Source organism: Nerophis lumbriciformis, linkage group LG33 (genome assembly GCF_033978685.3).
Source record: "Nerophis lumbriciformis linkage group LG33, RoL_Nlum_v2.1, whole genome shotgun sequence".
NCBI lineage: Eukaryota > Metazoa > Chordata > Actinopteri > Syngnathiformes > Syngnathidae > Nerophis > Nerophis lumbriciformis.
The window spans coordinates 5517118-5542698 of NC_084580.2; the positions used below are offsets into that span (position 1 = coordinate 5517118).

Sequence of the window (25581 nt, forward strand, 5' to 3'; positions counted from 1 at the left end):
GGTTACATTTGTTACACGTCATATTTTCTGTGGATCAAATTATTCACTCAAGGTTGAATACCAATTACATGATAAAACACACATGAATGAACAGAGTGACCATCATGTGTCCTCCGACCAATATTGAAATGATGACACACTAATACCACTAAAATTCTAATTACACATGTGCAGGTTAACACACGCACGCATGCTCGCGCACACACACAGACACACATCTTGAGAGGAACAGAGCAAATAAAAAGGCTTATATCAGGAATGGTAGTCAAAACCCACAAGCAAACGATGTGGTGAAGAACAAACATAACACAACATATTAACCTCTAAAGACTTCAACTATCATCTTAGTGCACTGAACTCCATTTGAAAGTCATTAATGGAAAAATTTCAGGTAAGTTGTATTTCTTCTGACCTTGTTCTTTACAGCATTATTGTTTGTGTATGTGTTTATTTTTCTGCACATGTGCAAATGTAATATTAGTTCTTTAGAATAACTGTCTGCTTCTAACAGAGTGGCTCACAATATGTTTATACATGGTATTGTACAAAACAGTGATTCTCAACTTGTTTAGTTGCAGGACCCACCATCACTCTATATTTACAATGGGCGACCTGTCATACATACAGGATGAAATGTTTCAAGGAACTATTTCTTCATTTCATTATAATTTATGATTAGTTTACAAAAAATTGTAAACAATTTTTATTAAATTGTCAAACATTTTACAAATATACACTGGTTTGTAATCAAAAGAAAAATAACAGCAACAACTTAATGAGCCTTTAATCTGTGACTTTGATTGAACTCATATAACCAGATAATTTGTACAATATTCTAATTTATTGAGATGCGTGAGCAAAAACAGCTCTCAAACAACTCGCAATTGCTATCGGGTCTCATCGTTCAATCGAGACTCGTGTGCAAACGTCATCACGTCATCTCTACCAGGAAGAAAAAACCTAGTGAAAATTGGTCCCAACCGACCAGTTGAGAATCACTGGTTTAGAGTATTGTATGGACATATGTAGTAGTACTGCCACGGAGTGGTTAATAACTTACTTGGACAAAATAACGTTTCTGTGTCCGTTTTAATAACATTTAGTCCTCCTCTCTTAAATCTTAGGCCACTGTAGGTGCTTCCCTTTGGTTTCAATTTTGGAAAAAATAAAATCCTCCTTTTATAAGACTAAAGTGATAAATCTTGGTGTTTGTTGTGAATCCTCCCCTGTTAACCTGGGCTTTCTATCAAAGCATAAGAAGCCAACAGTTACATACCAGGTTTTTAGGATGGACAGGGATTTTTAACTGGATTAGCGTAGTGGTGAAAGCCAGCATTTTTCAATTTGAAACAATTCACAAAAATAAATGACATTTTTTCTAAAGAAAAGTTTGAGACAATACTTATGGAAATACTGCAATTCATGGAATGCCCCAGTGTAAGCTCAGTAGAGATAGGGCTTTTACTGTTGCAGCTCACAAATGATAGAATTTCCTATACACGTTAGAAATGTGTACTATCGTTTTCACTGTCCACTTAAGATTCCGTCTTACGACTCACCTTTCCTACCTGGCTTTTGAACCAGGGTGAGATGTTGACACTATTTTTATTTTATTGTTCATGTTTCTAACCTTTTACCAATGTTTATATGTTTGAGTCATGTATATCTTAGTTGTTTTTTATGCGTATCTGGCACCTGTTATTTTTTACTTTTTCACTCATGTACTTTAGTCAACAGCAGTACTCAAATAAAATTGCCGTTGCCTGACTTTATAAATCTGGTAACTAATTATCAAAAGTATACAAAAAAGATAACATTTTGGAATCGTCTGAATCTAGAATCACATCCTAATAATTTGATTTGATTAAAAATTCTTGAAGCCACCATTTTCTGACACAAAAATCCTTAATTAAATGCAAAATAAATGCGAGTACCCATGTTATGTCCTCCGCCATCATTTATACTGCTTATCCTATGCAAGGTTGCAGGGATTTGGAGCATATGGTAGCTCGCATTAGGCAAAAGGGGGTATGCTTTTACTCTGTAGCTACAAACGCTGGATTTTATTAAAGAAATATAAACATGAATACCAAGTCTTGTTTTTTGTCTATGTCCAGCTGCTACGTGTATTGATGCTGTGTCTGCTGGCTGTCCACCAGTGCCTGGCTATGCCACTGCAGAGCCATTGTATCGACGAAGCAATCTGTACATACAGCTTGCAGGATTACTACGGCCAGATGGTCACTATACCCAGCCACATCAATGAGCGCAGTATTGCCCCCTGGAATTATATGTAAGTGCAGTCTCAACTTGAACACAAAGAAATACTTTGAGAGTTTTTCACAGCTCATTTTTCAATAATTGCATTCTGTGTTCGTACTGCCATTTTTAGTCAACCATGAAAAATAGTTAACCTGCATGTTTTTGGGTCGATCCACCGTTTTACTGCTAGCCACTTTTCAGCAGGCATAATTCTAAATTACTATTATTGCTTCCATGGTGGCAAATAAACCTCATTTCTCAAAAGTATCATAGTTAAGTATGAGGAATAGCGAAGCATGTGACACCCCGAGCAAGAAAGAGCAGGAGAGAAAGGCATGCTAACTGCTATGCTAGCTTGAATGTAAAGTAGCGAAACAACAGGATAAGTTGTTTTGCAAACTTTAAAATAAGACTAGCTGGAACTGCGCTAGAGTGGATAGTAACCAAGAAATGCACAAGACATTTGAAAGTATAATAATAAAGTATTAACAACAACTACACTAAACAGCCACTTTGAGTGTTGTGCACATCGTAGAAGTGGAAATGACGCAACACATTAGCTTGAATGTCAGCAGCCGGAGAAAGAGCTTTTGAAATTGTTTTACTATAACTATATTATGTAGGAGTCCGAGTGCAGCTGGGATAGGCTACAGCCCACCTGCTACCCTGAAAGGGACAAGCATTAGAAAATTAATGGATATACGTAACGACTAGTGCAGCAGCGATTCGTTAACTTAGTCGATGTCATCGATGATGTAAATACTTCAACGTCATGTACCTTACGTCAATGCGTCGAAAAAAGATGGCCGCGCACAAAAAGAAAAAGATACCACTGCGTTTCAATTGATCGGACACCGATCATTATTGCCCAATTGCTGTGAAAAAGATACCTTTCAATGTTGATGACAAAAAAGTCAACCTTGCAGCTTGGTCTGTTTGTTGACAGTCAAGGTGACTAATAATGCTAGGAGCAAGAATACAGCTAACTGTTTTTGACAGTTATGTCCATACTCAAAGCAGAGCGGCCCTTCCAAGTTAATATTACTACAATTGTGGCATATAACCTACATTCTCACAAGTTTTAACATCACCGTGGAACTGGAGAGAGAGGCTAAAAGAGAGCAGCAGACGACAAGGAACCATGCGAACGCTAAGCTATCTTGAAACAACAGAACAATAAGTGCTTAGTTCACTTTAACAGAATTCAACTGCTTTACAGCAAAAAGTTAGCAGATATTACCATGAAATTAACAGGTAGATTAATACAAGTCTAGAGAGAGGATAATATTCCAGCAAGATGTGCATGTGTGTGTGCGCTGTTGCTGTGTCTGTCGAGTGTCAGACTGCCAGCGATCACTGAAAAGGGTTGAACGATCCATAAGTCGATGTTATTGATACCAGTGATAAGATCAATTTAAATTTCACCACGTTATGGTTATGGTATTAGTTATTTTGAACACGCATACGGTTACAATATGGTACATCTATTTCTGCACTGAATTTGTATACAGTGATTGTTTTCCACTGAATATGTACACACTGTACTTTGACAAACTGAATTTTTAAACTGAATTTTATCACAATTTTGTATTCAATGAAAGCGTCCGCAAAACTTGATGTAAAAAAAAAAATCATAAAATAAAAATTCGGTGTCAAAAAAAGCTTTTATATTAAAGACACAAATTAACCTACATATACATCACATATTTCCAGTTTTTTTATTACAATATTTTTGAAAAGGCTGATGTTCAGTCATGATTTTGAAATGAATATCATCCGCTTCTTCTTCTCGGCACTGTCCTTAAAATTCACTTTTTATGTTCCCATTGTCGCCTTCTGCCCGAATGCAGGTGGGATAGGCTCCAGCACTCCTGTGACCCCGAGAGGGACAAGCGGTAGAAAATGGATGGATGTTCCCATGGTTGTGTTGATCTCTAAATATAAGTGATTGCTAGTTATTAATACGGGATGTTATGGTTGGAATTCACGGGGTTAACTGTGACATTCACTACATCAACTGGCAGTGGGGAGCCTCGTAAGACTAACTTTTGTTCACAACCTAAAGCGTAGCAATTCGCAGAAAAGCTACCTAACTGGAAAAATCATACCTCTATGTATCACTGTATATGCAAACGCATATATACAGACCATCAAAAGCAATATTTAAGTATTAATACAGGTTACGTTTAGGGATGTCCCGATCCACGTTTTTGCACTTCCGATCCGATACCTATGTTGTTTTTGCACTTCCGATCCGATACCGATACTGACCGACACTGACCGATACTAGCCTATCCGAGCATGTATTAAAGTTTAAAGTTATTTAGCCTACTTAGTTGTCAGAATCATGTTGAAAAGGGTTTTAGTACTCTTGATAAAAACTAACCAGCTGAATTAGGGGAGTTTGAATAATACACAATGGTTGGTAACAAGAAACTGACCTGTTTATTTAAGGATAAACACAAAATAGACAAAATTATACATGACAAACAGAAATGGCATCATTGAACTAGGGCTGGACGATATGGCCTTTTTTTAATATTGCGATATTTTAAGGCCATATTGCAATACACGATATATATCTCAATATTTTGCCTTAGCCTTGAATGAACACTTGATGCATATAATCACAGCAGTATGATGATTCTATGTGTCTACATTAAAACATTCTTCTTCATACTGCATTAATATATGCTACTTTTAAACTGGCATGCAGAGAAGGAAATCACAACTAAAAAAATCACTATTTTTTTCATACGGTGTTGATCTGGAAATGTTTGCCTCGGCATTTTGATGGTGTGGGCGTGTGGCACCGAATGGAGATAAGCGTCTTGATAGACGTTACAATATTTGAACAATGGTGACGAAAACTGTTTTTTCTGTCGTGTCCGTGTGTCGAAAATTGTTATGCGCTTATTTTTTTATTTGATTTTGTGCGTGGCATAGATTTGCCGTGCGCAGAGGACGCCTGAGCAGTGCGCAATTGCACAGGTGCGCACCTTAGAGGGAGCGTTGCTCACACGGCTGTGGTAGCATCACAGCTAACGTTAGCCATGCTGCTACCTCTCTGCTCGGGGAGGACGTATACGTATGTGACGTATGACGTGACAGTATGTGACGTGTGTAAGAAGGTGCGCTTGCTGTCTGTGAGAGGGAAACACAGGAAAGAGTGAGAAGAGCCTGACGTGTAATGCCAGCAGCTGAAAGCAACTGCGGGAGAATCCACAGACCTGTGGATGTGTTGAAGGTGTGCTGGAAAATGCGGAACGGAAATTAGGGAGCAGCAGAAAAGTGGAATGTATTATTTAACCGGACCGGAGTTTTTTTTTTTAAACTGGATCTGGATCGGCATTTTCCCATGCCTTGCCGATACGCATTTTTTGGCAAATATCGGCGGCCGATCCGATCCAAATATCGGATCAGGACATCCCTAGTTACGTTGTTAACATCTTCATCAAGGCATGATCGTAACAATCCACATATTGTATTATTATGCATTATTAGGCAGCCTGCACACACGTATACTGGCAACTACAAAATATTTCCGGGATACAAATACCGCACGACAACTGCTTTGCTGTTCCACAGCTTTTGTGTGGCACATATTCTCTATCCTCTTCATGTATCTATGCAATACGAGACAGAGTTAACCCACCGCCTGCAAACCCTGAAAAGGAACAAGTGGTAGAAAATGGCTGAATGGACGAGTTTAAAGTTCTTTAATCTATCTGTTACACAAACATGCTTCTACGCTACCAGACTCTTTCCATAGTGATCATTTCAGCAGATGTGTTTCAAGTGATTCAAAGGCACATGGTAAGGTACTACAAGCGAGCAGAGCTGCTGCTTATGTCCATTAAGTTTTGTACGGTATTTTGCTCATATTAACATTACTGGTGGTTGTGACATGTAGAGAACTGGGATGTTTATTACAATTTTGTGAGTATTTTCTCATTTTAAGTTGCTTTGAAACATCCGTACACTTTCTCAACCGTGAGCCTGCCTAAGACTGGCTTCTGATTGGCTCTGCCTCTTACCGGTGCGTGGTTTCAGTAACCAACGTGAAATATCATGATTTCTCATTGGCTCTGCCTCTTACTTGTGCACAGTTTTTGTAACCAATCAGATGGCGCCGTGGGCGGGACAATGCTGGACACAGATGTGCAACTGCATCTGAGCCAAAATGACCAGTTTTAAATGGGTCTGTTGGGTTAAAAAAGGCAAAGACTGTTACGATCCGCTGCCCGGATCATAGTTTGTTTATGTTTGAGTCGCATGTGTTTTCAGCACCTTGAGTTTCGTTTATTTCTGTTGCCATGACGGCAGATTGTATACAACTGCCTCTGGTTAGTGTCCGGGACGCGCACCTGTTGCCCGGGCGCTAATCAGAGGGCTATTTAGTCTTTGCCCTGGCCTCACTCGGTCTGGCTTCCTAGTTTGTTCTTACACAACTGATGACGACAACTTTGATTCCCGCTAGCTTTTCACGCTATGCCATTTTGCCTGCTAGCTCCCACGCTAGTCCTTTTGTTTTTGCCTTTTGCTATTTGCACGTCTTTTGTTTGTTCATCGAATGATTTATATTTTAAATAAATCATTTTCCTACCTGCAAGCTGTGTCCGAAGCCGTCTGCATCCTTGGGAGAACCACACCCGCATCACTATGCGACCACGTCGTTACAAAGACGCTTGTTTAATGATTGTTACATTTACATTTGAATGACAGTAGTAGTGATTATAGAGGTTAAATATTACTATTTATTATCAATATTAAAAAAATTTAATTAAAAAAGCCAATATACAGTAGATTAAAAAGTCCAATGTGGATTAGGGATGTCCCGATCCGATATTTGGATCGGATCGCCCGCCGATATTTGCCAAAAAATGCGTATCGGCAAGGCATGGGAAAATGCCGATCCAGATTCAGTTTAAAAAAAAACTCCGGTCCGTGTTTTCCAACGCACCGATTTAAATAATACATTCCACTTTTCTGCTGCTCCGTAATTTCCCTTCCGCATTTTCCAGCACACCTTCAACACATCCACAATTCTCACGCAGTTGCTTTTAGCTGCTGGCATTACACGACAGGCTCTTCTCACTCTTTCCTGTGTCTCCTTCTCACAGACAGCAAGCGCACCTTCTTACACACGTCACATACTGTCACGACATACGTCACATACTGTCACGTCATACGTCACATACCTATACGTCCTCCCCAAGCAGAGAGGTAGCAGCATGGCTAACGTTAGCTGTGATGCTAGCGCAGCCGCTAAGGTGCGCGCCTGCTCAAACGTCCTCTGCGCACGGCAAATCTATGCCACGCACAAAATCAAATAAAAAAATAAGCGCATAACAATTTTCGACACACGGACACGACAGAGAAAACCGTTTTTGTCATCATTGTTCAAATATTGTAATGTCTGTCGAGACGCTTATCTCCGTTCGGTGCCACACGTCCACACCATCAAAATGCTGAAGCAAAAATTTCCAGATCAACACCGTCTGAAAAAAATTAGTGATCTATTTAGTTGTGATTTCCTTCTCTGCATGAAAATTTAAAAGTAGCATATATTAATGCAGTATGAAGAAGAATGTTTTAATGTAGACATGCAAGCCTTGAAAGAAAATTTTGAAAATCAAGACTACTTTTCCTGCAAATGGGTGCATTTCTACCCTATATTTTAACTTTAGATTTATTCTCATATCAAACTCTTTTGGCTGTCTTTTTGACACTTACATCCGGCGCCCCCCTCCACACCCCGGATTATAAATAATGTAAATAATTCAATGTGATTATCTTGTGTGATGACTGTATTATGATGATAGTATATATCTGATAGTATATATCTGGACCCCGACTTAAACAAGTTGAAAAACTTATTGGGGTGTTACCATTTAGTGGTCAATTGTACGGAATATGTACTTCACTGTGCAACCTACTAATAAAAGTCTCAATCAATCAATCAAAACACATAGAATCATCATACTGATGTGATTATATGTATCAAGTGTTCATTCAAGGCTAAGGCAAAATATTGAGATATATATTGTGTATCGCAATATGGCCTTAAAATATCGCAATATTAAAAAAAGGCCATATCACCCAGCCCTAGTTCAATGATGCCATTTTTGTTTGTCATGTATAATTGTGTCTATTTTGTGTTTATCCTTGAATAAACAGGTCAGTTTCTTGTTACCAACCATTGTGTATTATTCAAACTCCCCTAATTCAGCTGGCTAGTTGTTATCAAGAGTACTAAAATCCTTTTCAATATGATTCTGACAACTAAGTAGGCTAAATAACTTTAAACTTTAATACATGCTCGGATAGGCCAGTATCGGTCAGAATCGGTATCTGTCAGTATCGGTATCAGATCGGAAGTGCAAAAACAATATCGGTATCGGATCGGAAGTGCAAAAACCTGGATCGGGACATCCCTAATGCGGATATATGTCAAAAAACTAAAAAGCAGCATCGATAATCAACCTGGCCGATGATTTGGTCGATTCCTAATATATACAGTGTGTTACATGCATATACACACTCTCTAGCTGTCTGATCTTTTTCTGCTCTATTTGTCTAGTGAGAACATCGACTTGAACCGGGTACCTCAGGTTATTCATGAAGCCAGCTGCCACACAAGCCATTCCTGCAGAGGGCTCGACAATGCTTTTGGTCTAGAGACCATACCTGTATCTCTACGGATGCCTGTCCTCAAGAAGAACCCCAGCTGTTTGCCGACAGCGAGCTACTCTCTGGAGTTTGAACTCATCACCATAGCATGTATATGTGTTATTTCCAGGCACAGCTGATTGGTATGTTCTCTGATGTAATTAGAATGATTTAATATGTACAAGTGTAACAAAATTATGTTCCTAAACGTAATGCTGCTAAGCATATTCAAAATAAACTCAATTATTACCATTATTATCACAAGTTAAAGTAATTAAGGCTTTCTTTCTTTCGAATTAAGGCAGTAGACACCAGAGGTACCACTATTTCTATACATCCTCAAAAAGAAGCTTATGCTTGAAGTTGTGCTTCGCTAGTTTGTTAGTTATGTCATCCACTTTTAAACAAATCATTGACTCAAGTGTCATTTTTTTTGCCTGTAAAGAATTACAGCAACTACAGCTTTAGATGCCTGAAGTACACACGTTTAGAATATCTGAGCAAGAGCCATTTAAAAAATGGCCACCATCAACTAGGGATGTCACGGTATGAACATTTTTTATGACAGTTATTGTGACCAAAATTTTCACGGTTATCGCCAAATTTTTAAATGCGCTCAAAATTATCAAAAAGTACTTATATTGAAATCTTTTAATCAAGTTTTGTTTAAAAAAAAAAAACACATTCAAAATTGTTTTCTTTGTAGAAGACACATTGTACATAAGAACACTGTTTCATGTACCTCAAGTAGAAATTGCATGAGCATATGAAAGCAACACAAACATTATAAACAAAGTAATATGTAAGAAACTAAATTATAACAGAAATAAATAAATAAATACAAATAGATGTGAAATTTGTGCAGCTAGCACCTTATGGACATAAGATACAAACAAATTAAAACAATGTAAGAATTTTGCAAGAGGGCACCTGATGGCCATAAGACGAGCTGCTGTTTTTGTCCATATAAATAAAAATAGTGTTCATATATCAGTGTTTCCTACACATTCATTTATTTGTGGCGGCCCGCCACGAAAGAATTACGTCCGCCACAAATGGATTTTTCGGCTTTTGACTCGCTCGACCGCTCATAAAAGCAATGGGACTCTGTCTGTGAATGTACCTTGTAGTTACAACTCCGGTGCAGTAGGTGGCGGTAGCCTACTATGCATTGTAACTCCGCCAATAGCACTTAATTCACTTGGTGGTCCAGAAGAAGAAGAAGAAGAAGAAGAAGAAGAAGACGGCGGAGTAAAATAACGGACCGACCGGATCAAAATACGAGGGTAATATAGGTTGTAGGTAGATAAGTTATAGCTGCATCGCTCGCGGCTCGTCATATATTTAACGTTAATCCGCGATTTCACCGAGCGTTTCACTCACGGTGAGCAGCCTGACGCTGCTTCATTAACACCGCCGCTGTTGTCACGTCACGTGTTACCATACCGACGAGCTAACGTGTCCAGGTTATAACCCTGTTGTCAATAAACACACGTGGAGACGGTGCTTCAGATACTGCATTAATAATGAAGCTAAATTGTCCACTGTCCACTGCAGCATGTGAATGCAATGAAAAGAATAAAATCTGAGCCAACCAGCTGTTAAAATGTTGTCCAGGTTAATGTTTTGGCCATTAAAGGCCCTTCATTTCAAGATTTCAACTGTGATCGGGCTTTAAACAGGTGGCTGACCTGTTCAGATGGGTGTAACTCAGGGGTGCTCACACTTTTTCTGCAGGCGAGCTACTTTTCAATTGATCAAGTCGTGGGGATCTACCTCATTCATATATATCATTTATATTTACTTATTTATGAAATACATGTTTTTGTTAACAAGTTAAAGGTGTTTAATGATAATACAAGTATGTTTAATACATATAGTTAATATTGTTCACAAGTTAAAGGTGTTTAAAGATAATACAAGCATGTTTAACACATATTGTTAATAAATTAAAGGTGTTTAATGATAATACAAGTATGTTTAATACATATAGTTAATATTGTTAACAAGTTAAAGGTGTTTAAAGATAATACAAGCATGTTTAACACATATTGTTAATAAATTAAAGGTGTTTAATGATAACACAAGTATGTTTAATACATATAGTTAATATTGTTAAGTTAAAGGTGTTTAATGACAATACAAGCATGTTTAACACATATAGTTAATATTGTTAACAAGTTAAAGGTGTTTAAAGATAATACAAGCATGTTTAACACATATAGTTAATATTGTTAACAAGTTAAAGGTGTTTAAAAATAATACAAGCATGTTTAACACAAATAGATTCCTTTCTTTCATGAAGACAAGAATATAAGTTGGTGTATTACCTGATTGTGATGACTTGCATTGATAGGAATCAGACAGTGGTGCTGATAACATCCGCATTTTCGAATGGAGGAGAAAAAAAGTCCTCCTTTCTGTCCAATACCACATGAAAGTGGTTGGTTTTTGGCATCTTATTTGTCCAGCTTCTGTACTCCTTTGTATACACTTTACAAGAAATACATTGTCGGCAAACTCCGTAGCTTGCTAGCTTGTGCACGCCAGCTTTCTGAGACTCTTATTTTGTTAGCGCAACTGTGCAGTCGGTCTTTGGAGTTTTGACGACAGGTACGGCGCCAGAGTCTGTTGAAATAAAGTGTTTCTCGCCTTCCTGTCGGTAATTTTAATGAGCTAAATATGTACATAAAGTGTTGTACTTATATTCCAACTCCGCGTTCTTCTTGGTCATCGCCGCTGCCGCCGTCACCCTCCGCCCCCCGACCACACCACCACAAATAGATGCCTGTCCTGTGGGAAACACTGTATATGATATCTGGTCTTGCAAGATGGCACCCGAAGGCCATACGACTAGCTCTCTTTTTGTCCATATAGATAAAAAGTGTTCATATATGATATCTATCCTTACACATAGGGCTGCACATTGATGGCCAAAATAATATACACAAAATCAAGATTATTCATTATGCTATGTGTATTTTAGGTACCGTATTTTCCGCACCATAAGGCGCACCTAAAAACCACAATTTTTCTCAAAAGCTGACAGTGCGCCTAATAACCCGGTGCGCTTTATTACGATTCATTTTCATAAAGTTTCGGTCTCGCAACTTCGGTAAACAGCCGCCATCTTTTTTCCCGGTAGAACAGGAAGCGCTTCTTCTTCTACGCAAGCAACCGCCAAGGAAAGCACCCGCCCCCATAGAACAGGAAGCGCTTCACCCGCCCCCGGAAGAAGAAGAAAAAACGCGCGGATATCACCGTACGTTTCATTTCCTGTTTACATCTGTAAAGACCACAAAATGGCTCCTACTACGCGACAAGGATCCGGATCATAAAAAGACGCAATCTCTCCATCCGCACACGGATTACTACCGTATTTCACAGCAACTGATATTCCTGTGAACTGCACTGTGGAACGGGAGCACGTACGGTGAATATTCGCACCACAGGGAATGAGGAGTCATCCTTCACTGTGGTTCTAGCTTGCCATGCTAACTTCCACCCATCCAAAAGAGACCTTTCCAGCCGGCGTCATCATAAAAGCTAACTCGAAGGGATGGATGGATGAAGAAAAGATGAGCGAGTGGTTAAGGGAAGTTTACGCGAAGAGGCCGGGTGGCTTTTTTCACACAGCTCCGAAGGCGAACACACCTTCACTAAGACGGGCAGATAGCGCCGGTCGACATACGCCAACATCTGCCAGTGGATCGTAAATGCCTGGGCAGATAGTTTCGGTCACAACTGTGGTCCGAGCTTTCCGGAAGGCAGGATTCACAGAACTGCTGCACAACAACAGCGACACTGACTCCCGATGACTTCTACGAGACGGAACCGGCCATTTTTGGATCCCACGCTTGCGCAACTTTTCAATTCGGACACCGAAGACGAAGAATTCGAAGGATTTACGAATGAAGAATAACTTCAGAAGGTGAGCGCTATGTTTATTTTGTGTGTTGTGACATTAACGTTCGAGCAACATTATGTTGCTATTTATTGCTCTACACCATTTTGAATTTTACTATGTTTGTGATTGCACATTTGCGTACATTTTGGGACAGAGTTGTTAGAACGCTGGTTTTCAATATATTATTAAAGTTTGACTGAACTATCTGACTGTTTTTTTGACATTCACTTTAGCGCAGCGTTTTTTTGACATTCACTTTAGCGCAGCGTAGGCGCGGCTTTTAGTCCGGGGCGGCTTATTGGTGGACAAAATTATGAAATATGTAATTCATAGAAGGTGCGGCTAATAATCCGGTGCGCCTTATAGTGCGGAAAATACGGTAATACAGTGTTGGGGTGGGGAGTGAATCATCATTTAATTTGTAATGTCTAATAAACTAATACACATCATCCATATATTTAAAGACACATATGTGTTTTTGTTCATTAATAGTATCAATATGTCAGTTTTTTGCCATTACATGACGTCTTTATCTGTATTTCGATAGAGAGAAGGTTTTTGTTTTTTTTAGTTATGCACATGTTGTGTACCTTGACATGTACTAAATGTTTGGAAATGGGCATGCTGTATCAGGACAGATCCCACAACATTAACATAATGCTATGTAACCTGAATGGCTATTTAAGTAATAACTTTGGGAAATTAAAAAAACAAAACAGGTAATGGTAAAAAAAAAACATGGGGTTTACTTTTTGATATCAATTTAAACACAAAGCAGTTCGGCTAAACAAGCTTTGATCTTCTCCAACAACTCCATGTGGTTCATTGCAACGGTTTGGCCCAAAAAAATAAATAGAAGTGATACTTCTCACATCTAATTGCGACGCTTGGGTCGCATTACGGCGATATTTGGCGTGTTTCCAGGAATAAAGAAAACCGAGGAAGGTAGGTTACAGGTCAAATGTATTTAATCCAGAGACCCAAAAAAACAAAAGACGAGTGCCGCTTGGAAAGACACAGAAGCATAGGGAAAGCTACGCAAAATGAAACAAAACTGCCATACTGACATACTACAAAACAATAAAACGCAATGCTGAAGCGCAGCAAAAACTTACACGCAGAGAAGTGTGGTAAGAGAAGCGTCCAATATGTATGTATGAGTATGACAAATAAAGATCCTTTTGATCCGAACGTGTGTGATTGAGTCAAAATATTCAGAATGGCGTGTTTACAAAAAACATTTTATTTCCGGTTAGGCTTTTGATCAGAACAATTGTGTGTCCATGTGAACATAGCTAATGTTTCAAGAGTGGCGTTCCTCTCTTATGACACTTTAGAGTGGGCACTGATACACAGCCTCACAACTGCCCTTTTTTCTGATGAATCACTTTAAACGCCGACTGACTCCTGGTCAGACCCAATCCGAGGGAACTGTTACCATTTAACTGTGTCTAATTTCTGACGAAGATTAGAGTCTAGAGATAAAATAACACAAAATGTGTGTATTTTGCCATGTAAAATAATTGTTTTACACTACATGGTGGAGGAAAACACAATACATTGTCTGTAAAAGAGACCTTTGGCATCTCTGCTAGTACTAAATGGTTAACTTTTGCAGTATTTTCAGATGTCAGACTTCAGCACAGAGAAAAAACATCTACACAACCACGGTCTGCCCAAAGTTGTGAAAAAAGGAAATACAGACAGAGCAATTGCCTAAAAAGAAAGAAGGCGATTATGGATTGAAAGCCTCGAACAGAATTTGGATGGGAAGAATGTAGATAACATTCATGTTTGCTCAGCTGATTTTGTACCTGGTATGTTGTAACTCATGTTGATTACATTTTCACCTGTCTTTAGTGTATTTTTTACAAATACAGTATATTGCTAACAAACAACTAACAGTGTTGCACAACATCGAATCGACATTGTGTTTTTTATGCGATAAATAACCGCAAGAGGTGGATTTTCTTTTTCCTTCGCCGTCACCGCCTAAGTGACAGAGATAATTGCCAAGCAGAATTGTTGAGCATTGCGTCCTTTGCTTCCTGGCCAATCAAAAATGTTTAAGGAAACATCAAGTTTGTGTGCGCAGCAGCAGTACACTATTAACAAACACCACTTGTCAATCAATCAAACAATAAATGAAAATGAAGTTGAAATACTTTAACGGCATCGATGAACTGCTATATCTGTCACGGCACGGACTCGAACCCGCTTTTCCTCGGCAGCTGGAGCTGCCGGGATCTCTGCTGGCAGCGCGCTCGGACACGCCCCTGCTCGCGCTGGGCGCAGCACGCCCACTCAGCAACAAGGCTGCAGGCAATTGCGCATCAGCGCACCTGGACCTGATGAGAAGGAGCGGCATAAAAGCCAGCGGACCCAAGAGACCTTCGACAGAAAGTAGCTAATCTCCTTGAGTAAGCATTACGTCTGGCACCCCTCCCTCGTTTCTTGCTCGCCTTCTTTGTGCTCTTCCTCGTTCCCGTGTTGATGTCCTTTTTGTCTTCCACAGTGTCTTCCCATTTGCCCGTGATCGTGTCTTGCTTCACGACCTCCTCCCAGATCTCTGCTTGCCTTCCCCGATCCTCGACCACTGCTTGGACATGGACATTGTTGCCTCTCTCCAGCCCCCGACTGCTTGCCCCCCCGCAGACTGCGTCTTCGCCTTCTCCCTTGGATTTGACGAAAGATGCATTCAACACGCACCAACAACATCCTCTGGTAAATCTCACATTGTTAATTCCACACATTGTCCGGACTCATTCACTTGTGGTAGCATACACACCCCACACATTCATCAAAGGTTTTAATAAACCTGGTAAACCACAGTTCTGCCTTGGTGTCGCCTCCTTCCTTTTGACTAATACACAACAGTACATTCTGGCCAAAAACATGGCGAAACCAGACGACACCAGCGAGGCCCAGTCCCGAGCCCCCAGGACATCCGGCTTGTCTATCCTCAGTGCCATGGTCAATGAGCACCAAGAGCGTGTTTTTGCTCTTGAGGACAATTTGGAGAAAGCTTTCTCCAGACTACACTCTAGGCTGGACTGCCTTGTGCCTAGAGTGACCTCCGCTGCTACTAACCCAGCAGCCTATTTCTCCTGAACGGGAACCCAAGATTTCCAGTCCTAGACCCTTTGAGGGGGATTTTGAGCTGTGCAGGGGATTTCTTGTACAGTGCGATCTTATTTTTCAAAAACAGCCCTCACGCTATTCCTCTGATGGGGCTAAGATTGCCTTCATTTTTGCCCTGCTAACTGGTCCTGCACTCAAGTGGGCTGCGGCTGCCGTGGACCGGACATTGGGTTAGAGCTCGGACTACGCTGCCTTCCGTGCTGAGTTCCGGGCCGTCTTCGACCACCCCAAAGATGGGGGGGACGCCGCGGGACGACTTCACTCCATCCTGCAGGGACCTCGCTCTGTGGCGGCCTACACCCTGGAGTTCCGGACCCTGGTGGCCGACAGCGGCTGGGACGACCGAGCGCTCCAGAGCGCGTTCCATCGAGGCCTCTCCGAGGAAATTAAAGACGGACTACTGAGGGACAGACCCACATCTTGCAGAGACCTAATCAATCTTGCCCTCATGTTCGACCAGAGACTGTCTGAACGTGCTGCTGAGCGAGCTCAGGGAGTCGCGAGGAACATTCCCAGACTTCAACTCCTACCTACCTTTGAGGCCCCAGCCGCTCCACTTCTGTCTACACCCACCATGTTGACTTCTCCTGAACTCATGCAGTTGGGAAATACCCGGCTGACCGTTGAGGAGAGAGAGAGAAGGTACAGGCAGAATCTCTGTATGTACTGTGGTCTAGCCGGACATATTCTCCGCAATTGTCCGGCTAAGCCAAAAGACCAGGTTCACCAGCTATGGGGATCCTGGTGAGCTTCTTCTCCAAGAGAAAGAAAACCCTGACTTCCTAGTACCCGCTACCCTAGCGTGGGTCTCAAGAACAATTAAAGTAGAGACATATTTGGACTCTGGAGCCGACGAGAGTCTCATGGACTACGAGTTCGCCCGACAGATGGGCATTCCCCTGGTCCACCTGGACAAGACTCTTCCTGCTCAGGCCCTGGACGGGCGACCCTTGGGACCCATCAGGTTTCGCACAGAGCCCATTTCCATGACCATTTCGGGAAACCACAGCGAGACCATCAGTCTTTAGGTTCTGGAAGCACCCGTCGCCCCGCTGGTCCTGGGTAGGTCTTGGCTCCGTCAGTATGACCCCCACATCTCATGGTCTTCTGGCAGGATCTTGACATGGAGCACACCCTGCCACGCGAACTGCCTCAGGGCAGCTTCCTCTCTGGTCCACCGCCCCAGTAACAGTGCCCGGACCTGTCCCTTGTTCCAGCCTGCTACCATGACCTAGCTGAGGTCTTTAACAAGGAGCAAGCACAGGGTCTACCCCCACATAGACCATACGACTGCCATTGAGCTACTCCCGGAGGCTAAGTTACCTGCTAGCCGTCTTTTTAACCTGTCACTCCCGGAGAAGGAGGCCATGAAGACTTACATCACGGAGGGTTTGGCTTCAGAGATCATCACTCCATCCAAATCTCCACTGGCAGCTGGATTCTTTTTTGTCACCAAGGACGGTTCACTCAGACCCTGCATCGACAACAGTCATCTCAATAACATTACAATAAAAAACAAGTACCCCTACCGCTTCTCAACTCATCTTTCGAACCGTTGGCCCCAGTTACCATCTTCACCAAGTTGGATTTCCGCAGTGGAAGACGGCGTTCAACACCCACCTTAGGCACTTCGAATATCAAGTTATGCCCTTTGGACTCAAACGCGCCGGCCGTCTTTCAGGCTCTCGTTAATGACATTCTGCGCGACATGCTTGACCAATTTGTTGTTGCCTACCTGGATGACATTCTGATTTTTTCCCATAGTTTGGCTGAACACCAACAACATGTGCGACTCGTGCTCCAGACTTCTTGAGAACCGCCTGTTTGTCAAGGCCGAGAAATGCAGTTTTCACACCTCTTCTGTGGAATTCCTCGGTTTTGTGGTCGAGAAGGGGCATAACAGAGCCAACCCCAAGAAAGTCGATGCTGTGGTGGATTGGCCTCAGCCGTCCTTCAGAACAGAGTTGCAGAGGTTTCTCAGCTTCGCTGGATTTGACCGTCGTTTCATTCAGGACTTCAGCCGGATTGCCGCACCACTCCATGCCCTCACCTCTCCAAAGAGCTCTTTTGTCTGGTCTCATAAGGCCAACAAATCCTTTGAAGACCTGAAGAGGAGCTTCATCTCCGCCCCTGTCCTCGTTCACCCTGACTTGGACTTTGCCTTTCTCATTGGAGGTGGACGCTTCCGACTCTGGAATTGGCGCTATACTTTCCCAACGCTCTAGAATTTTAATATGATTCATCTAGTTGCCTTTTTTTCCAGACGACTGTCCCTGGCAGAGCGGAACTACGACGCCGGGAATAGAAAGCTGTTGGCGGTCCACGAGGCTCTCGCCGAATGGAGACATTGGTTGGAGGGGGCTTGTCACCAGTTCCAGATCCTGACCGACCACAGCAATCTCCTCCACATCCGCTCTGCCAGGAGGCTAAACAATCGACAGGCAAGATGGCAACAATTCTTCTCTCGCTTCGACTACTTGCTGTCTTTCAGACCCGGGTCTAAGAACGCTAACAAACCTTCCAGTAGACGTTCCCATCCTTTCTCCCTCTCGCATCGTGGGGATGGTTTCCTGGAAAGTGGAGAAACTTGTAAAGTCTGCGCTGCGCTCCAATCCAGCCGCCTTAGCAACAAAGAGCCACCGCCTAAACTAAGGTCTTAACAAGATCTCCAGCCACATGTGTGCATTATAAAAACTATCTCTGTCCCCAAGCAAACGCATACACTGAGTGTCATACGCATTCCAAAATACTGGCGACGCTATAGCCTAGGACTTAAGACCCTCCATCCCATCCATTTTCAACCGCTTATTCCCTTCGGGGTCGCTGGAGCCTATCTCAGCTACAATCGAGCGGAAGGCGGGGCACACCCTGGACAAGTCGCCACCTCATCGCAGAGGACTTAAGACCATTTTAGCAAATAAGAAACATCCAAAACGTCATTTCCGGAGGCGGCATATAGCAAAAATAGCGGGTCACGGCAAGAAAGAATTATATATGTGGACTGACAGAGAAGTAGAGCTACTTTTAAGCATCATTTTGGAGTTTAAAGTTAACAAAACTCAACAAAGTGTTGACTGGGAAACTTGCCAGTCCAAGTATGGTGACATTCTTACCCTATTTTGGAACGGTACGGACTTGGAGGGACATCTGAGGAATTTCCTCACCGGAAAGAGGATATCACAAAAACAACTATCAACACTAAACTGAAAGTGATTTGTGGAAAGTACAGACAAGCAGTCGACGCAGGTGGAAGAAGTGGTTACGCTAGAGTTGTTTTGCTCTACTTCTAACTATGCCAGCAGATCTCGGGCGGTTCTCCATCAACTACATCCATTCAATTTGGAATAAAAACATCAGATATTGACACAAGCTCTCATCGGAGTTGGGATTCTCCATTCACCCTTGACAGCCTGGTCACAGACAAAGATATGCCGAATAATGTACAAGAGCAGCAAGATTCCAATGGGAGCAATCCACAATCTTCTGTGATGAAAGATACTTCAGGTATGTGGGCGCAAACTTCATTGCTAGGAAGGAATATTGTTAAAAGGCAGATAGATGGGGCATCAAAGCATTTGTACATGAACTGCACTGCAATTACAAATGCTCTCAGATGACCACTTTCAACAATGTGGAATCATATGTTGCCCATTTGTTTGAATATGATCATTGTTTGACAACAGTGTGACAAAAATACTTGCTTTGGAATCAGAAGTCAAGATGGCAAGCATATATTAAAGTTCAGCTGTTTTAGGTGTATTTAAATAGGGTTGTATTAAAAATGCTGTGAGTGGTTTCTTGTAATAAATAATATTGAGTTAAGTAAAACTGCAGTTGCATTAAATGTTTTTTTTATGTCAAAATTAAAATACCTCGAAGGGCTTTATTGACACACATTGTTTACCGATGATGTTGAGGGCCATTTGACATGTTGTAAATAACTTGTCACTATCTTACACCTGTGCTAAAGTGAGTTTATCCCAAATAATGTATTCATGATTATTGAATGTAATTTTGTAAAAATCCTTATAAATTTTTTTTTTTTCCACTAGGCAAAATTCAACAGCCACAAGCACGACAGACTAAAATGAAAACTTCATATGGAGACAAAGTTGCTGAATGCAGTAGAAGAAGACGTCCAGATAAAGAAGATACTTCTGAACATGATGGAGACATCAGAGAAGCGATCGTCTGACAATTTAGACAAACTAACATCAAATTACTAAGTCAAAATATTGACTTACTAATAATGACATACAAACCCCGTTTCCATATGAGTTGGGAAATTGTGTTAGATGTAAATATAAACGGAATACAATGATTTGCAAATCATTTTCAACCCATATTTAATTGAATATGCTACAAAGACAACATATTTGATGTTCAAACTGATACACTTTTTTTTTTTGCAAATAATCATTAACTTTAGAATTTGATGCCAGCAACACGTGACAAAGAAGTTGGGAAAGGTGGCAATAAATACTGATAAAGTTGAGGAATGCTCATCAAACACTTATTTGGAACATCCCACAGGTGAACAGGCAAATTGGGAACAGGTGGGTGCCATGATTGGGTATAAAAGTAGATTCCATGAAATGCTCAATCATTCACAAACAAGGATGGGGCGAGGGTGAACACTTTGTCAACAAATGCATGAGCAAATTGTTGAACAGTTTAAGAAAAACCTTTCTCAACCAGCTATTGCAAGGAATTTAGGGATTTCACCATCTACGGTCCGTAATATCATTAAAGGGTACAGAGAATCTGGAGAAATCACTGCACGTAAGCAGCTAAGCCCGTGACCTTCGATCCCTCAGGCTGTACTGCATCAACAAGCGACATCAGTGTGTAAAGGATATCACCACATGGGCTCAGGAACATTTCAGAAACCCACTGTCAGTAACTACAGTTGGTCGCTACATCTGTAAGTGCAAGTTAAAACTCTCCTATGCAAGGCGAAAACCGTTTATCAACAACACCCAGAAAAGCAGTCGGCTTCGCTGGGCCTGAGCTCATCTAAGATGGACTGATACAAAGTGGAAAAGTGTTCTGTGGTCTGACGAGTCCACATTTCAAATTGTTTTTGGAAACTGTGGACGTCGTGTCCTCCGGACCAAAGAGGAAAAGAACCATCCGGATTGTTATAGGCGCAAAGTTGAAAAGCCAGCATCTGTGATGGTATGGGGGTGTTTTAGTGCCCAAGACATGGGTAACTTACACATCTGTGAAGGCGCCATTAATGCTGAAAGGTACATACAGGTTTTGGAGCAACAAATGTTGCCATCCAAGCAACGTTACCATGGACGCCCCTGCTTATTTCAGCAAGACAATGCCAAGCCACGTGTTACATCAACGTGGTTTCATAGTAAAAAAGTGCGGGTACTAGACTGGCCTGCCTGTAGTCCAGACCTGTCTCCCATTGAAAATGTGTGGCGCATTATGAAGCCTAAAATACCACAACGGACACCCCCGGACTGTTGAACAACTTAAGCTGTACATCAAGCAAGAATGGGAAATAATTCCACCTGAGAAGCTTAAAAAAATGTGTCTCCTCAGTTCCCAAACGTTTACTGAGTGTTGTTAAAAGGAAAGGCCATGTAACACAGTGGTGAACATGCCCTTTCCCAACTACTTTGGCACGTGTTGCAGCCATGAAATTCTAAGTTAATTATTATTTGCAAAAAAAAAATTAAGTTTATGAGTTTGAACATCAAATATCTTGTCTTTGTAGTGCATTCAATTGAATATGGGTTGAAAAGGATTTGCAAATCATTGTATTCCGATTATATTTACATCCAACACAATTTCCCAACTCATATGGAAACGGGGTTTGTACTTAGTATCTCAGGTAACTAGGACTGTTTTGTGTTTTGTTTATACTTTACGGGAAAAATATCAAGATATATATCGCATATCGCCTTTCTGCAAATGGAGCGGAAAACAACCAAAAATTGTAGGCTTCTTTATTTCTCTAATATTTTTATTTATTATAAGATATTGTTATTTGGTTATTTTTTAATAAACAATGTGTTCAATGTAATCATAGTCTGTAGTCTATTGCCCCCCCACCCCCAGGCTTTGGTGGCAGCGATGAGGTGGAGACGTGATGGCGACGACATGCCGAGTTACACCCCTTCCCCCTGGAGAGACACCACATTAACTAACACATTTTCTGGGGGGAACACTGGTTATGTATATATGTTTTGTGTTTAAAGCACATGCATACCTGTGCTGCTAAAACCCAACACTCATAGAATTATAACATGTTTAGCAACTTGGTGATGTATTACATGTGCAATGTAGTGTACATTATTTCTCAAATCAGCACGCATTAACGAGCCAAGGGAACACTTTTGCATGTTTAAGTGCCTATACAAAGCGCACAGACGTGCGTGTGCCACTGCAAAACTTTTGTAGAATAACAAAGCATTTAATCATTGATATAGTACATGTGCAATGAAGTGTATATTGTCTTTAACATCAGTACACACTACAAGGAGGACGCTACATCATGTTTTTTTTTTTTTATTGCTTGGCTGCGTTTTACGCGCGTGCACGGTCGGCCGGCTGCATCTACAAAAATGGAAGCAACACACGTAAGTTGACGTCATGATTTCAGGGGTGGCATTTGCGTGCGGAAAAGAGGCCTAAATGCAGTGATAAGCATGCGTTTATTGGGTATCCGTGTTTGTGTGGACATGGCCTCAGACTGAGCATGGACTGGCTGACATTTCACGTCACTAGACAACAGGCACCACCTTTTAAAAAGGCACACACACAGACACACACTGCTCTTATATTTATATATACACATTATATGAAACATATCTCAACTGCATTATGCCAGATATTTTAAGTTTTTTTAAGTAATGCATTAATTACTTTCCCTAGTAATTAATTACATTTATTAAATAAAAAGTAATTTTGTTAGTAATTCAATTACATTTTTGGTAAAGTAATGAGTAACTATAATGAATTACTTTTTAAAAGTAATTTTCAGAACACAACCTGTCACACATCATCATGAAGCAGTTGGCAGATGGCTAATTAAAGTATTTGTACGTATGTCCTACAATAATGTTTACCATTGTTAAAGGTAAATTATTTTCATGTTGCTGCTTTTGTTTAAACATGTCCTCTTAAACCAAGGCACTTCATTTCACATGATGTTCTTTTGTGTTTTTGTTAGCTGAAGAATTGAGCATAGCTACATGTTTTTTTTAAAGAAGATTGGAGATTAGGGATGATGTTCGTGAAGAAATTATCAATGTTGATGCCATTATTGAATCCTCTTATCGAACCGATTCCTTATCGAATCCAGATAGATTGGATTGTAGCTGAGATAGGCTCCAGCGCCCCCCGCGACCCCGAAGGGAATAAGCGGTAGAAAATGGATGGATGGATGTTGTGTGTGCACCTTGTGTGTGCACTGAGTTCCAAAAGTCGTAGATGTTATGTGTCTGGGCCGGCACGCTGTTTATATGGAGGAAAGGCGGACGTGACTGAGGACAGCATGCGGACGTTAAAAGGGTGAAGGTTTCAGGTGAGAGAGGACGCTAAAAGCGCACCCCCAGTGAGCATATAGTACTGTTATGTGCATTGTAAATAAAAAAAATTGCCGACAAACCACATCACCAACATGAACGAGATGCCGCTCACTTTCGACATCCCGGTGAGCACACTGTGGAGAAGAAGGGAACCAGCACGGTAGCGAATCGATACGCACAAGGGGGCAAGAGAAGTCGGCCTTTACTGTTGTGCTAGCTTGCTATGCTAATGGACAGAAACTGCTCCCTGTGGTGATATTCACGGGGAAGACGTTGCCGAAAGAAAAATTTTTCCACCTGGAGTCATCATTAAGGCATGATGAAGGAACTCCAACCGCTGGACATGGGTGTAAACAGGAGGTTCAAAGTGAAGTTGTGAGCGTCATGGGAGCGATGGATGACAGACGAACACAGCTTCACGAAAACTGGGAGGCAACGTCGGGCGAGTTATGCCACAATTTGTGAATGGATCGTGGATGCTTGAGGTAGCGTGTCTGCTTGCACTGTTGTTCGAGCTTTCGCAAAAGCCGGCATCTTTTCCGAGGGGCCCCACGGCAACGAGACTGACTTTGAAAATGAAACCTTGCCCAGCTGTTCATTTCGGACACAGAAGATGAGGACTTTGATGGATTTGTGGATGAGGGTTGATCAAAAAATAATGTGAGTACATTGATAAATACTTCAATAAAGTACAACCGAACTCAGCTTTGCTCCTGCTGCCTTTTTAAAACAGCGTCCATGCATGCTAGCGTATCTTTTAAGCTAGCGTATGTTTTAAGCTAACGTTTAACCATGCCTACGCCCAAAAATACGCTGCGCCTTATTTATGCGTTAAATACAGAAATAGCACCCGTAACTGACACGGCACTTTTTAATACGGTGCACCCTATGGTCGCGAAAATAAGGTATAGTGGCTTCAATGACGGGAACCGGTTCTCAAAATGGGATTCGAATCCATGGAATCGTTTCTTTTCTTATCGAAGCATCGGGAGAACCGGTTTTCGAACATCATCCCTATTGGAGATTATATTTGACTTTTCTTATATTATTTTCAAGGCTTTTTCTTTTTTTTCTTATCTCAAAACACCTTTTATTTGTGATCCTATATTGCAAATCCTACTTTTCTTACTTGTTGGTATCTGCTTTTGTGTATTTGGGATCCCCATCAGTCCAAATCAAGGCATGGTGGAGATATTTAGTTACATCAATGAATATTTCCATTTATGGGTTAGTTTATGGGCCAAACTATATCGGGATATGAGGTTTGATCCATATCGGCCCGCCATACACTCGTGTTAGCAACAGTGCTGGCACAGTTTAGAGATGTTCTCTGGGTTTAATTGAGCATTACAGTAGGCCTTATGACCGCATTGTGTTTATATGTATGAGTGCACATGTGTACCTTGTTTGAGTGATAAAAATTAAATGTAAATATTTAAACGTTTCATATTGCTCTTAAGTGTTTTTCTGTGCCACAAAAAATGTCTGTCTGTACAATCGGTAACATCTATAGAATCAGTTTTTATCTGAAAATCAACACACTAAGCAGTAAAAAGCATGCTGCCATGCTCATAGAAAATGTATTCAATAATGGTTTTGATACACAGTAAGTGGCTTGGTAGGTAATAACATCCATCCATCCATTTTCTACCGCTTATTACATTAGTGACCATCAAAATGCTTTCTTCACCTTGATTGACTGATTGGTTGAATTAATGTATTTGTAGGGAATAAAGCAATTCCATAAAAAAAAGACTATTTTTTTCATTATTACCATTACTCTCCTTAGATATGAGGTTAACAAGGCAGTAACTCCAGAGGAAGACAAATAACGATCAAGGACAGAGATGAGTGTTCATTGAGACAATTAACTAATATACAAAAATAACACTGACCAACTGTGGATGACAAAAGTGCCAAAGTTTTAAATTGTTATCAAACAATCCTTGCTTTCGTGTCGAAATGCGTTACAAACTATTCACTTATTTCGGTCAGTTTCGAGAACGGCTCTTGTTGTCGATAAGTATGAGTTTTAAAAAAACAGACGACTTT

At 41.1% G+C, this 25581-nt stretch overlaps 2 protein-coding genes across 3 annotated transcripts in view; one reads left to right on the forward strand and one right to left on the reverse strand.

The window, feature by feature from the left end:
- The window catches only part of top3b (DNA topoisomerase III beta), a 104733-nt gene that overhangs the window by 78851 nt on the left and 301 nt on the right, over positions 1-25581 (reverse strand). The window lies entirely within an intron of this gene.
- Positions 279-9074, forward strand: LOC133576004 (interleukin-17F). The gene is made up of 3 exons (XM_061928987.1): positions 279-391; positions 2118-2293; positions 8846-9074. Exons 1-3 carry the CDS (start codon positions 377-379, stop codon positions 9072-9074), a joined length of 420 nt encoding a protein of 139 aa, XP_061784971.1. The 5' UTR covers positions 279-376.